This window comes from Nyctereutes procyonoides, unplaced genomic scaffold (assembly GCF_905146905.1).
Source record: "Nyctereutes procyonoides isolate TBG_1078 unplaced genomic scaffold, NYPRO_anot_genome, whole genome shotgun sequence".
NCBI lineage: Eukaryota > Metazoa > Chordata > Mammalia > Carnivora > Canidae > Nyctereutes > Nyctereutes procyonoides.
The window spans coordinates 26,062,689-26,076,861 of NW_026575037.1; the positions used below are offsets into that span (position 1 = coordinate 26,062,689).

Below are 14,173 nucleotides of genomic sequence, written 5' to 3' on the forward strand. Positions count from 1 at the left end.
TGCTCCTCGGCTCCCCACCTCGTGCCCTCCGCCATAGGAGGGAGGGAGGGAGGGAGGGGGAGAGCAGCAGGGAATTTGGGAGGTGAGAAAAACCAGGAGAAACCGGAAACAGGAGGGGGTGAGGACCCAGGAGAAAGCAGCCGGTGGCACTCACGTCGGTGAACCCTGCACCGCGTGACACGACACGGCCTCGGCGCTCCTGCCTGACTCCCTGACCCGGCTGCACGATTTGGGATGGCAAGGAGCCTGATGCTGGACACCAGTGGTCCCTGCGCAGGACCCTGGGGGTGCGTGGGGGCACAGAGAGGGCCTGGGCAAATCAGAGCAGGAGGCCCGAAAGGCGGGTAGGTCCCCAAATGGGAAGGGAAGGCGGAGGTCCCACTGGCCAACCCGCATTCCTGGTAGAGCGCAAGGGGCCAAGGCCCGAGAGGCCTTTCTCAGGCCTGGTTGGAGAAGGGGCACGGAGGCGGGGCTCCCTGCCCCCTCGGAGCCTTCTCTGGTGCCCCCCCAGGGGGTATGGACATCACGTCCTCTTCTAAGCTGTGCTCATGGGGAGTCCCAGAGGTTAGCCCCACGGTGACGGTCCAGCTGGCTGGACACTAGCCCTGAGCGCCCCAAGCCCGCCACGAGGGCAGCTGCGGAGGTTGACACGGGCCTCAACAGTGGTCTTTGCAGTCCTGGCCCCTCGCACGGGAGCAGCGGAATGGAGCCACGCTCGGGAGGAGTGAGGCCGGAAGCAGGGCCGGCGGGCATCCGTGGGTCTGTCCGGTGGCGGGAGCCAGGATCATCTCTGGTCTTCTCTGGCCTTCCTGGGCGGCTCATCGGCGTCAGGGCCCGGCCCCAAGTGGAGCTTCGGGTCGGGGTGGGGAGCTGTGCAGCCCCGAGGCCTGGGCCGGGGGTGGGGGGGCAGGAGCGAGGAGCGGGGTCGCCATGTGAGTCATGGGGGTGCGGAGGGCGGGGTGGGGGGAATCACGCTGCCTCTGAGGCCTCCGGGCTTTGGGTACAGGTTCTGGAGGGAGGGCGGGAGGTCAGAGCCCCCCTGGGGGGACCGACCAAGGCCGACCGGGCAGGCGCTAGCTCAGCCGGGCCTTGGCTCACTGTGGAAGGCGACGGGCCGAGGCCCAGGCGGCCCCATCTGCACTGAGGAGAGGGGACCGGCCCCCCAGGCCCTGGGACTGACCGCAGGACCTTGGGCTGCAGCTGCCCAGCCGGGCTGCAGGTGGCGCCAGCCCGCCGACTTTCGGGGAGCGGGGAGCGGCCCGGCGGCTGGGTCCCCGTCGGTCTACGCAGCTGGTCCCGGGGGCACACCGAGGTGCTCCAGGGCCTCAGACCCCAGCGGGCTCGGCCAGCACCCTCCGTGTCCCGTCTCCTTGGGGGCAGGCCTGTGCTCGGGGAGGAGGCCCCCCTCATCGCCCACCACCCCCCTGCACGCGGTGCGCCTCTCACCGCCTGACCCCCTGCAGGACACACGGTGACAGGACAGACCCCGAATCCCCGACCCGGGGCTGGGCCTCAGCCACGTGACCTTGGACACTTCACTCCCCTCTGGGGACTCCGCGCAGCCGGAGGTGGAGGGGGGCGGCCGTGGGGCCCTCAAGGCTGCTGGGGGGGTGCCCTGCAGGTCCCGTGGGACTGGGGGCTGACCCCACGGGCGGCAGGGTCCCGGGCGCGCCTGGGCCCCGGGCACCACCTGGTTTCCCGACAGGAGCAAGTGCAGGTCCCTGCGCGCTGCCTCCGCGGCTCTTAGTGTTTCTGGGCCTTTTTTTTTTTTCTTTCCTGGATGAAATTCCTGCCAGCTCGGAAGGAAGGAGGGAAGGGGAGCGAGCCACAGCGCAGAAAGTTTCCTTGACTCCTCCTCCCCTGTCTCCCTCCCCTGCCAGGCCCGGCCGTGCGGCTCTTGGTGCGGCTCTCAGCGAAGATCACTCAACAATGCCTGCCCCTCGCTGACGGCCCGGCCCACCCGCCGCCCGCCGCAGGTGCCCGCCGCCAGGTGCCCTCCACCAGGTGCCCGCCGCCAGGTGCCCGCCGCAGGTGCCCGCCGCAGGTGCTCGCCGCCGCGATGCGCAGCCCGGCCGGCCTCGGGGCGCTGTGGCTGTGCGCCGCGCTGTGCGCCTCCCCCCCGGCGGGCGCCCCCCAGCCCCGCGCCGTGCCCGCCTGCCCTGCGCCCTGCCACTGCCAGGAGGACGGCATCATGCTGTCGGCCGACTGCTCGGAGCGTGGGCTGTCCGCCGTGCCCCGGGACCTGGACCCCCTGACGGCTTACCTGTGAGTACCGCCCGGCCCTCCCGTCCCCCCCCCCCCCGCCCCCGCCCTGGGGCTCAGGCACCTGCCGGGCTGTGCCGGAGGCCCCAGCGTCGGGGAGGGCTCCCGGCTCCCGGCTGCCCGCGGGCTGTGGCTGCGGCTGCAGCAGGCGGGGGTGCGGGCTGGGCTGCCCTGGGTCTCCCCGCGGCTCCTGTGGGAGTGCAGGCCGGGCAAGAGGTGGGCGTCGGGACCCTGGGGCTGGAGGGCACCCCCTCCCCCGGGGCTGGCTGGCCCTCCTGCTGCTGCTTTCTCACCGCCACCGGGCAGTGCCCAGGACCTGGCTGAGCGCAAAGCCCACTGATTCCGGCAGAGGGGAGGGGAGGGGGGGTGCCCAGGGGGTGCAGACCGCCCGGCCCCCTGCCTCGGGAAGGAGAGCACAGCTGTCGCACAGGGGGATCCCAAAGTGGGAGAGGAGCCTGCTCCCTCTGGGCTCCTCCAGAAGCGCCCGTGCGGGCACCAGCTCCCTCTGCTGCGGCCTCCTGGCTCCCCCAGGGGCCTCGCTGAAGTCATGTCCCAAGAGGCCGTGTTGGAGACACTAATTTGTGGGCAGGCTCCCAGGCTGAAAACCAGAGAACCATTTTTAGAGCTGAGTTGGGGTGAGATGGCACGTGAAGGGGACCCTAGGGGGCAGCTGCCCCAGGAAGGCTCAGAGGTGGAGGGCTGGGGGCATTGCCTGCTCCCCCCCGGGGGCAGGAGGAGGCTGTGGGAGCACCCTCCAGACCACCTACCTCCACCCCCACCCCTGCTCCGGGGAGGAAGCCTGCCCCCCAGCCCTGCCCAGGCTCCTTCACCTTTTCTCAGGGGAGTTGGGGTGGGAAACTCAGGGACCAAGCGTTTGTTGAGCTCAATGGGATGAGGGCAGTCAGTTGGGGTGGCGTCCTGGCGGCGTGTGGAGGGTCCTTCCCCGCAGGGGAGGCCCAGCAACCCCTCCTGGAGCTCCCCTCCCAGCCCTGCCCCTAGTCGGAAGCACCTCTCCACTTGGAGAGGCGCAGTCTGGGGACCGGGGCACAGAGTGAGAGGAGAAAATCGTGCCCATATTCGAGACGGGCAAAGTGACTCCTTCACAGCCCGGGGGGTGAAGGCAGGAGCAAACACTGGGGGCGGTGAGGACGCTGGCTCTGGCCCCCATGCCTGCTAGAGCTAGGGTGGCCCCGCTTTTAGCCATTTTGTGTATTGGGGTGTGTGTGACACTGCTGCACGTGAAGACGGGGCTCTGGGGCTGCAAGGAGTTTGCAGATGGCCTCTGTAGGGTGTTTCTCCAGCGGCGCGGGGGGGGGCGGGGGGGGAGGTCCCTTTCCTGGGTTGAAGGGGCCTTTGCGAAAGCAGTTGCTCCAACCTCTCTCAGCGCCGTCTTTCCAGACTGACCCCCTCTCTGGAAGAAACTGGGGAAGGAGAGGCGCGATGCCACCTGTGCAATCCAGGCGTCCCACCATCCGTGCCGATGCAAGACATTCCGTCACCTTGTTCCCTGGAGCTGGGAGGCCTGCATTTGGGTCCAGTAGAGGTGGTGCTCTCTGAGCTTGTCGCATGTCTCCGTGGGACTAGAGAGGCTCTCCCGAGGCTCAGGGTGTGCTTCAGAGAGTGGGAGAGGGGAGGAGACGGAGTAGGGTCCCCGGGCAATGTGGACGACTTAGCAGTGGGCTCTGGAAGGCCAGAGGGAGCTGGGGGAGAGCCGTGTCCCCGCCCTGGGCCCCAAACCCCAGCTCCTTCCCTGCTTTGCCACTAACTGGGTCTAGGAGCTCCTGGAGCCTCGGGTTTGTCATCTGGGTGTGGAGAGAAGCGGGGCGCAGAGAGGGTTAGATGAGACAACGTGCGCGCACGACGTCCCCAGCAGTGCCTGACCCACGGGGCTGTTAACCCTGTCGCCTGCTGCTGGGCGTTCAGAAGTGGGCGTCAGCTCCAAGGACACTTCCCACGGGAGGGAGACGGAGTCGGGGGTGATGCAGAACTCAAGGGAGGGGCGCCTGGGGGGCTCCGTGGGCGTCGGCGGAGCATCTGACTCTTGATTCCAGCTCAGGTCAGGACCTCAGACCCTGGGAAGGAGACCGCCTCGGGCTCCGCGCTCAGCCTGGAGCCTTCTTGTCCCTCTGCCTTTGCTCCTCCCCCATCACCCACCTCCCTGCTCACTCTTTTTCTTAAATAAATAAATAAATGCGTAATCTTGAAAAGAGAAATAACTCAAGGGAATGGACTGTCGTGGGAAAAGAGGGGCGTGTGCGAGGGATCATCTGCAGGCGCTGGTCTGGGTCAACGTTGGCTGTTCCGGGGGCCTGGGGTCCGAGGAGCCGGTTGACGGTGGGGGTGGCAAGGCAGTGGACACGTTAGTCTTCCCGACGGCGCAGGGTGGGGGGTGTTGACAAGGTGAAAGGTGAGGTTAAAGCCGTCGGGTACCCAGGGAGACGCAGGCCGCAGGTCCCTGGGGATCTTACCGGGAGCCGCAGGTTGAACCCCAGGCGGACTGCGAAGGTCCTGGGAGTCCTAGGCCTGCCCCGGGGAAAACTGGCTTCTCGCTTCTTGTCTGCTTCCCCGCCCCGGGAAGGGGACAGTCCCGCCTCGAAGCCGTCGCCTTGCACGGTGCGCACCCCTCTCCCTCCCGCCGTCTTGGTTCCAGCGAACACCAGAAAGTTCTCTTCATTCCCAACTGCTAGCCTTCCCCAAACCGTGATTCCTCGGGCCGACGCCCGCCCTGTTTGATCAAGGTCGGGAGGACGGACCACAAATACCCAAATACCCACTGTCTTTTGTCTTTTACGCCTTTTACGTCCCGCTCCTTGTTAGTCTGCTCCCAAACAGAGCCTCCGTGGGCCTGGCCGGGGTTCGGGCCTCCTGCCTGGGGAGGGCCTGTTCTGGGCACTCGCGGGAGCCCTGGGGCCCCGGGCCAGTCCTGTCTGCTGGTGACACGGAGGCCTCAGGCCTCTTGCAGTCTCCTCCCCCATGTCCACGTCCACAGGGCAAAGCCTCGGTGCCGGGTCCCCCTGAGGGAGTCTGCCGAGTTGCTCTGTGTTCCCCCTTTTGCTTCCGGAGCCGAGCAGGAGCCCGAGCGGCGGGAGGAGAGGGCTAGGAGCCCCCGTGTCCACCACCCAGGGGGCCGCGCCTCGGGCCGCCCGGCTCCCCGCTCGCTGCCCTCGGGGCGGCCCGTGAAAACCACGGAGTTTGTTTGAAAGGTCAGCCGGGTGCGCGCGTGGGTTCCAGGGAATTCGTAGCATCATCACCCCCCGGGTCCAGGTGGAGGCGGGCCACGGGGCGCGGGGGCCGGGGGGCTGAGAGCTCGGCCTCGGCCATGCCGAGCAGGGACGAGGACCCATCGCTGAGCCCTGTGAACCTGGCCCAGTGGCTCTGTGACTCAGTTTCCTCATCTGTAAATGGAGCTCATACCTACCGTAGGGCTGCCGTGTGGATTCTCCGAAGTGATGTCTGTAAAGGTTTGGCATGGTGTGTGGTCTGTGGGGAGGGCTCAATCAGTGCCCCCCAGTGCGGTTCCCAGGGTGACCGGGGCCAAGGAGTGTCGGCCACGGAGGGCCTCCTGGAGGAGGAAGTCCTGGCGTTGGTGTTCGGGGGGAGGAGGAGCACTGCCCTGGGAAGGGAGGGGATGGTGCTTGTGTGTGTTGGGGGCACGAGGAGGAAGGGCAGGCAAGGGGGCCCGAGTGGTCATCCCCGGAACCCCGCCGGCCCGTGCCGCCTGGGGCGTCGGGGGCGGGAGGTGGGCAGTGGTGGAAGCAGGCAGCTCCTCCCGCCCGCTCCGCTGGGCTCCAGGCGGGGACAAGCACAGAGGCCTGCCGCTCAGGCCTCGAGGCCACCCCTCCTGGGCCGGGCCTCGGTTTCCCGTTCGGGAAGATTCTAGGAGGCTGGGCCGGCTCTGCCTTCCCGAGGCCCAGGCTCTATGAGTTCCCATCGGCAGTCCCCCAGTTGCGGTCATGCGAGCTCCCCAGCTGTCCTGGACCTCGCCGTGTGCACATTTCGGAGAACTAGAGTGGGAGAGGCAGGGCGACAGCAGCCCTGAGGCCGCCCGCCGCGGGAGGGAGCCTCCAGGGAGCCGGGGTGGCGGGGGTGCCACCTGGACGGGCCACAGAGGGGGAAGGGAAGCGGGGGCAGCGGTTCCTAAGTGCCGCCTGGGGGGGCGGCCCATCACAGGGCGGTCCCGGGGGGTTGCCAGGAGGGTGAGTGTGTGACGAGCCAACACCCCAGTTCAAAGGAAAGGCAGGAAGCAGCCCGAGGCACGAGAAAAAGGAAAGCTCTGGGCTCTGGCAGGGCGGGCGCTGGGCGCGGCCGGGAGGGGCGGCTGCGGAGGGAGGAAGGCCTGGCTCAGAGCAGAGCACCCGGCGCCCCCGCCCCGGCCCCCCGGGCCCAGCCCCGATGCCCCACGGGAGCCCCAGACACCCCCCCAGCCCCCCAGGCGGAGGGTCGCACAGGACAGGGCGCCGGGGGGAAGCCCTCCCGGGACGCCGGCCGGCACCTGCTGAGAGACTCTGCACACGGGGGAAGTGTCGCCTTCGGGGTCACTCCTGCCTGGAGAGGCCAGCTCCTCCCCAGGAATGGGAGCTCTGTGGCATTAGGGCCCGAGGCATTAGGTGGGCGTGCTGGGGGCCGCTGGGATCTCTGCCCCGGATGCGGCCTCAGCGCCGCGGGTGCTCGGGCGTCCCTACGGGGCCCTGTGACCTCGGGCTAGAATCCACCAGCGGGCGCAGGCCGAGGCAGGGAGCCCCAGGGGGCCTTGGGGGGCACAAGACGCGGGGTGCCGCAGGGCTTCCCGATCCTCTTTCTCACGTCGGAAACAACGACTTGTTTCAGCCAAACCAAAGTGGACTCACCGGCTTGGGGGCTCAGGATGCTGGGAGCCCCTTTGGGCAGATTAGTTCCCCCCTGAAAAAAGGAGGTGGACCCCGATTTCTCTCGAGAATTCAGGTCTCTCGTCCCGCCCGTCAGATGTGGGAGAACAGGTCTTGGGAGGAGAAAAACACCCAAGAGGCCAAACTTGGGCAGGGAGCAGAGTTATTTTGGAAGCGGCGCGAGGACCTGGGGGGGCTGGGCAGGGCTCAGGGTTGGCAGGGCGCCCCCCGGAGTCATGCCAGGCCGGCTGGCAGCGGCAGGTGGGGCTGGGCCGGCGCGGCGGGCGCCTCTGAGCCGCGGGGGCGTCCTCCTGCGCCATCCCTTCTCCCCCGGAGCTCGTGACCAAGGCCCGTGGCCCTCGTCACCCCAGCTCTGGGGTCGCGGCCCCCTCTGAGGACTCGGTCAGATCCAGACTCTGGTGGGGGCCGGGGAAGCGCCTCGTGCCCGGCTTCCCGCCCTCCTGGCTGCCCTGTTGCGCCCGGGGATGCCCTCCGGGTTGGCACCTCCGTTCCCTGGGCTGTGACTCTTCTTCCAGGAAGAAACCAGGTTGGGGCACCCGGGGGCTCAGCGGTGAGCGCCTGCCTTGGGCTCAGGTCGTGACCCCGGGGGCCTGGGATCGAGTCCCGCGGGGGGGCTCCCTGCAGGGAGCTGCTTCTCCCTCTGCCCCTCCCCACGCCCAAGCTCTCTCTCCCTATCTCTGTCACTATCTCCGTCTCTTTCTCTCAAATAAATAAAATCTTAAAGCAGGTTGTCAGGAAGGTCACCCTGGGGGCCTGGACGCACACATCCAAGACGCTGCCATGGCGCTGGCATCGCAGCCTGACCTGCAGGGGCACCAGCTGGCACTTCCTGCCTTATGTAGCCCCCCCCCGCCCCGCCCCGCGGTGGGGTTTCACCCTAACCATTGCCGCTCAGGGGGTCGGAGCTGGGGGTTTTGGTGCCGAGGGGCAAGACTGTAGCACCTTAGACTCCCAGGAGGAGCAGCCCCTTCCAGCCTATTTCCAGTTTCTTGCGTTTCTCGGAAGCGGTGGCGCCTTCATTCCCGTCCCTGGGCCAGCAGGGCCTCTGGGCGCTCCCCTGTGGGGCTGCTGGCAGGGGAGGCCGTCGGGGCGGCCAGGGCGGGTCAAAGGAGGCAGGCAGCGTGGCTCCTGCGCCGGGTGGTCACGGGAGCGTCCCCAGCGGACCGGCAGGGAGGTCACAGGATGGGGAGGACCCTGCGGGGCAGGGCAGGCCTGGGCAGGCCACGAGCCTGGTACACGGAACAGCCTGGGGCTCCGCTGACCTCCCCGACGGCCTTTCCGCCTCACTCCTCCAGGCAGGATGTTCCAGAGCAGGGCTCCCGGCCTTTTTCGCCTCGGGCCACACATTTTAAAAAACAAAAACTGATTCAAGGTGTTCAGCAGCTGGGATGAATCAACACGCTGCTCCCAGCCAAAGGCACGTAGCCAACCGCAGGCAGCCTCCGGCCCCCAGGGGCTGCGGCCCCCTCTCCCCCACACCTGGAAGCACTGCTGTGGAGGAAGAGGCCTGCGTCTGCCCACTGACCGCCCGGGTTCAAGCCTCAGCTCCAGCGCTAACTGGCGGGAGGGCCCTCCCTGCTTCTGCTCCTCTCCGGGCCTCTACTTCCTGAGCCTCAAAATGGGCCTAAGAACAAGCTCGGGGCGCTGGGGGGCTCAGCCGTGGAGCGTCCGCCTTCGGCTCGGTCCCGGGATCGAGTCCCTCTGCCTGTGTCCCCGCCTCTCTCTCTGGGTGTCTCGTGAACGGATGTAGAAAACCATAAAAAAAAAAAAAAAAGAATATCAAGCTCTTTGAAAGATGTTTGCAACTTGGCAGAGTGCTTGGCACGCAGCAAATGCCCGCTGCACGGGGGCTGCTGATCACCCACTCTGATCCCCCTCGGGAGAAGCCCTTGGAAGGAGAAACTGAGGCTGGCACCAAGCGGCCGGGCGTCTCACGGGCGCAGCTCCACCGACCTGTGGCTTCGCTGGGACTGAGCCCCAGGGGGTGGGTTCTAGAGCACGGTTCTCCACACCCCGTCTCCCCCCGCGGCCCCTCCCCACGGCCCCTGGAGGTGCCGGAGGAGGTGGGGGAGTCCCCGAGAGTGTGCAGACTGGCGGGCGGGCGGGCGGGAGGAGGGTGCCGAGTGCCTTCCACTGCTCCGGTGTCAGGGGCTTGGCCACGGTCCCGAGGCCCAAAGCCAAGGCAGATGGACCACTGAGCGGGGAGGAGGGGAGGGTGCTTGCTGCTGCAAGGAGGTGCCACCCCCGCCTGTCGCCCAGCCGGCACCTAGCACCTGGCTAGGGTCCCCGCGGGCCGGGAGGGGTCCCCTCCCAGTGGCCTCGGGAGGACCCAGACTGTCGGAGTTGATTCCGCCTCCCGGTGTGATCTGCAAGTTTGAGTTGTCCCCTGACCCGGTTACCGCTGACTCCTGGGAAACAGGCCAAGGCAGCCGCTGCTGAGGGGCTTTTAACACCTCCTGTAGGAAGGAAGCCTTCCCGGGTTGACCCAGCCCGAGGAGCCTTTCCCGGCTCCCTGGGCCTCTCCCAATTTGCCTCACGTTCCTTCTGCGTGTGGGCCTGTGCCGTCCTGGGGGGACATCTCCGTGGGCACAGCGCGTGCAAGCCCGGCTCCCACCACCCGGGCCCCTCTCACCCCGGCGCCTGCCGCGCTCCCCCGTCCCCTCTGCTAGTGGACGGTGACAGGGCCACGCACACTCAGGCCGAGCGGGACGCAGACGTCCCCCTGTTCACCTGGCAGATGAGGACTGGCTGCCCCGGCTCAGACAGCACCGGGCTGACGGCTTCCTCCTGCGTCCACCGTCAGGAGGCCGGGACCTTGGTTCCTCCCCTCGGGGGCGGGGGGACCCCGGTGAAGGGGGAGAGCCGGGTGGCTTGGGGGCTCCAAAGCCCACGCTCTTTGCTCTGCTCTGGGGGCTCAGGGAGGGAGATTAAGCAGCGCACAGACAACTGTGACACTGCAGGGAGTGACACGTGCACCCGGCAGGCCCAGATAAGGAGCAAGGAGGGCGGGCTCAGGAAGGACATCGAGGCAGAAGCCCGGGGGAGGCAGCTGTGCAAGGGAGAAGCCACAGAGTGGGCGTGAGAAGCCCTCGGTGGGTCGACATTCATTTGCAAAACAGAATAATCCTCTCTCTCCGGGGAGGGGTTGTATTAAGCCGGGTCCTGCTGTGGTGGACGAGGACGCGGTCTCCACCACCACCTCCCCTCCGCTGTGGAGACACCAAGTGGGATGACCGCACACCTGTGTGTGTCCAGGGCGTGTGTGCGACTGTCCGTCTGTGCCCCTGACTGAGGCCTCGGCAGATTCAGAGTCAGGGCGTCGAGGTTAGAGTCCTAGCTCAGGCTCCGGCGGACGGGAGCTTGCTGGAGGCAGGGTCGGTGCGGCTGGCTCCCTCCCTCTTAGGACCCCATCACGCCTCCCTCAAACACCTGGGCACACGCGCACGCACACGCACACACGCGCACACCTCCACCTGCAGGGGGCGCTCGGAACAGGGCGCAGACCCCCACCCCCACCCCCACCCCCACCCCGGGGAGTCTGCGGCCAGCCTCCCTCCCTCCCCCTGGCTCCAGATCTGGGGCAGCCCCAGGGTGGGGGTGTCTGAGGAAGGGGAGGTGGATCGAGTGTCCAGGGATTGTGAAGGTTGGGGCAGGAAGGGGCCGTAAACCAATCCGCTGCCTTTGTGGTGGACAGAGCCGGAGGCCGGAGGAGCCTGGGAGGGAAGGGGTCTATTGTCTGGGACAAAGGCAAGAGGGAACAGGAATTGGGACGGGGCCTGGGCTCCCGCCCTCGCTCACCCGGGGGCAGACGCAGGAGCCAGCAGGACCCAGCTCCCCTGACACAGACCAGCTTCTGCACTAGGGAGCCGGCGGGGATGGGGCCCAGCCCAGCCCGGGCCTTCCTCGCGGGGCGTCACAGATGCCACCGCCGCCCTGCGTGGACTGATGCGCTGCCCTTGCCTCTTCACAGTTCCTAACGATTTCCTAACAGGTGGCCCCGTTTTCTCCTGCGCGGGGTCCTGTCGACGGTCCTGCTCCTCACTCACCGCCCCTCGTCTTTCTGGTTCATAGAACGAGGAAATCCCCTGCCCGGCCTCCGTTCCAAGTGGCCATAGAGTCACATGAGGCCACTTCTGCGCGTCCTGTGCTCTGCTGCTAGTGCGGCAGCTACCCGGCGCCTGTTCTCACCGTCGGGGCAGACAGGGCACGAGGGCAGACGGGGGCAGACGGGGGCAGACGGGGCACGAGGGTGGGAATGGATGGCAGGAGGGATCTCCCGAGGGATGCCGCTGGGTAAAAGAGGCAGCTGCCATCTGCACGCACCTGGGTGGCCTCAGGGCCGGAAGGGACGTTGGGTGCCACCGGGCTGGGGCACACCTTGGCCTGGGCAGGTGGCATTTTAGGGGGCAAGGGTCAGATGGAGTGCACTGTGCGAAGGTGAGGCGTGGGGCACACCTGGATCTGGGTGTGAGCGAGTGTTTTGTCAGACTCTGGGGGGCAAGGCCGTAGCTTGCGTGGCAGGACCTCCGTGTGCCTTGGGCCCCTCCCTGTGTCCCGTGGTTGGGCACGCGCTCAGGGCAGGAGCTCTGGGCCGCCCTCCAGGGCGCCCAGCCCCCGGGCTTGGCCTCTTACCCGTCTGCCGAGGGACGGGCCCTTTGGTGCCCTACAGTCCCCACCTGTAAGTGCTGGGACGATAGCGACCCGCCTCGTGGGGCTGTTGGGAGGACTAGTAGGTGGAGGTGCCTGGGTGGCCGGCGGCGCCTAGCACGCTCCGTGGGTGCTATTATTTATTCAGCCCATGAGAGTGACCGAGGGTGCACCCCCCCACGCCCCCACCCCCACCCCGGCGGGGCCGGGCACCGTGTTCCACGGACACTTCTCCGTATCGCAGCCACAGCGGCCGGTCCAGGGAGACACAGGTTTAGTGCCACCCTGTGTGGCCCTCCCCAGGGCACCTGCCGGCCCTGCTGGCCCCGCCCCCGGCCCTGCTGGCCCCGCCCCCGCTGCCCCTGTTGGCCACGCCCCCGCCCCTGATGGCCACGCCCCCACCCTGCTGCCCCCCGCCCCTGCCACCCCCGCCCCACCCCCTCGCCCACCCTCCTGCTACTGCGCAGTGAGGGGCCGCCCCTTCTGGAAGACTCCGGGGCTGCCCGTGGGTCCCCTCCTCCGCCTTCATCGGAGCCGCCCCGGGCCCCCCTCCGTCCTGTGCACCCGGCGCAGGAGGCCACCTTGCTCGGGCCTCTGGACAAGTCCGCTGGTCCCTCCGGGCCTGTTTCCCGTCGGGCTGGGCTGGCAGTTCCCGACCGGGATGTTCTGGAGACAGATGACGGGTCTGAGCCAAGAGGGGAGGGAGGAGAAGGGGAGGAGGAAGGGCAGCCAGGCCAGGCCGGTGGGGGGCGGGATGCCGGGGTCGGGGGCCTGCAGCTCCCTGAGGCCCGGGCGGGGCGGAGGCGGCACCCCCAGCACCCCCAGGGCCGCGTGCCCAGCCAGAACGAGGCCCCCGTTAGCCGTGTGCAGGAGGAAGGGGGAATGCCCGCCCCCGCCAGCCGCCCGCTCCCCCATCTGGATGCAGAAGCCCAGGGTGCCGCCTCCCCCTCGGCCGCCCTGCCTCTACCTGCCAGAAAGTATTAGCCTCACCCTCCGGATTGCATGGGGGTGCAAAGGCACCCCGCTGCGGCCCGGGACCTGCTGGGGGTGGGCTCGGGGTCAGGAGGCACCTGGGTTAACCCCTGGGACCGGGGTGCCCAGCCACCGGCAGCCCTGGGGCCTTGGGGGGGCAGGGACCAGGGGGTGTAGGACAAGGGAACTCCTGGGGCCTCCTGAGGTGGTGCTGCAGCCGCTGCCCACGCCCCCGCCCCGGGTGGGGGGATCCCGGGCCCCGGTCCCCTCGCCCCCGCGCTTGCTGTAGCGCTGCCCCTCGAGAATGTGCGTCCTTCCTCCTCCTGCTCTGATATCCTGGAGCTTCCCTCCTGCTTTGGTCGGGGCGGGGTGGGGGGGAGAGCCAGCAGCTACCCCCCATCAGCCTCCAAGGCCCGGTGCGGCGGCGGGTGGGCTGGGTAAGCTTCCCCGCGGGGGGCTACCCCTGGGGCAGGAGGTGGAGAGGCTGCGCGGTCCCCAGGGATGGGGGCTGCAGGGGGCTCTCTCAGCGGGCCCCTCCGTGGGGCTGCCCAGCACCGTGGCCCCCTGACCCCCAGCACCTGCTAGCTGCCCCCGGGCCCCACTGTGCAGGGAGGGAGCGGAACCAGAGAGTGGAGCGAGGGCCGGATGTGAGCCTCTGCTTGGTGCAGGGGGCAGGCGCCCTGGTCCAGGCCCCACCACAGCCGGACGTCTCCTGGAGCCGGTCAGGAGGGGCTGCTTGAAGGAGACCTCTTCCGTCCAGTCCCTTGGGGCTCCCAAGGCCCTTTACTCCTGGTAGGGGCAGCGGGGGCCGCCTCCCTCGGCGGGGGCATCGCACTGCACCAGAGCTCAGGCCCCACCCGGCCCGACCGAGTCGGGATCTGCACTTGAGAGTGTGCCAGGCTCGGCCCCCACACGTGTCCTTGCCATCAGTCACACCATCCACTGAGTCTCTGGACCCCCAGTTCCCCTGCATGCTCCCCCCAAAATTGCTTTAACCTCATCTGTACCTAGGTGACGCCTGTTGGCTTATTTTATTTTTTTATAAAGACTTTATTCATTCATGAGAGCCACAGAGAGAGAGAGAGAGGCAGAGGGAGAAGCAGGCTCCATGCAGGGAGCCTGATGCAGGACTCGATCCCATATCCTGGGATCATGCCCTGAGCCAAAGGCAGACGTTCAACTGCTGAGCCACCCAGGTGTCCCCTGCCCATTGGTTTATATCCAGGGCACTAAGAACAAGCCTGTGGACACTCCTGGGACTCCCTGCAAGGATGGGGTTGAGGAGGGGTCCAGACGCGGAGCCTGCAGCTGTGGGGCCAGTCCTGTGAGGAGGAGGAGGCGGGGGGAAAATCAGATACAAGGAGCTGACGGAGATGTGTCCTCCTGGGAAGGCCTTCCCAAGCCCT

The 14,173-nt window shown here is 67.9% G+C and overlaps 1 protein-coding gene across 3 annotated transcripts in view; it reads left to right on the plus strand.

Annotated features, from left to right (window-relative positions):
* The first annotated feature begins 1,601 nt into the window (after nucleotides 1-1,601).
* The window catches only part of LGR6 (leucine rich repeat containing G protein-coupled receptor 6), a 107,064-nt gene continuing 94,492 nt past the window's right edge, over nucleotides 1,602-14,173 (plus strand). For all 3 annotated transcript variants that reach the window (XR_008663643.1, XR_008663644.1, XM_055319334.1), the window contains exon 1: nucleotides 1,602-2,265. Coding sequence is in view for 1 of the 3 variants with exons in the window: in XM_055319334.1 (XP_055175309.1) it covers nucleotides 2,060-2,265 (206 nt within the window). In the remaining 2 variants the exon portion in view is untranslated. The remainder of the gene's footprint in view (nucleotides 2,266-14,173) is intronic.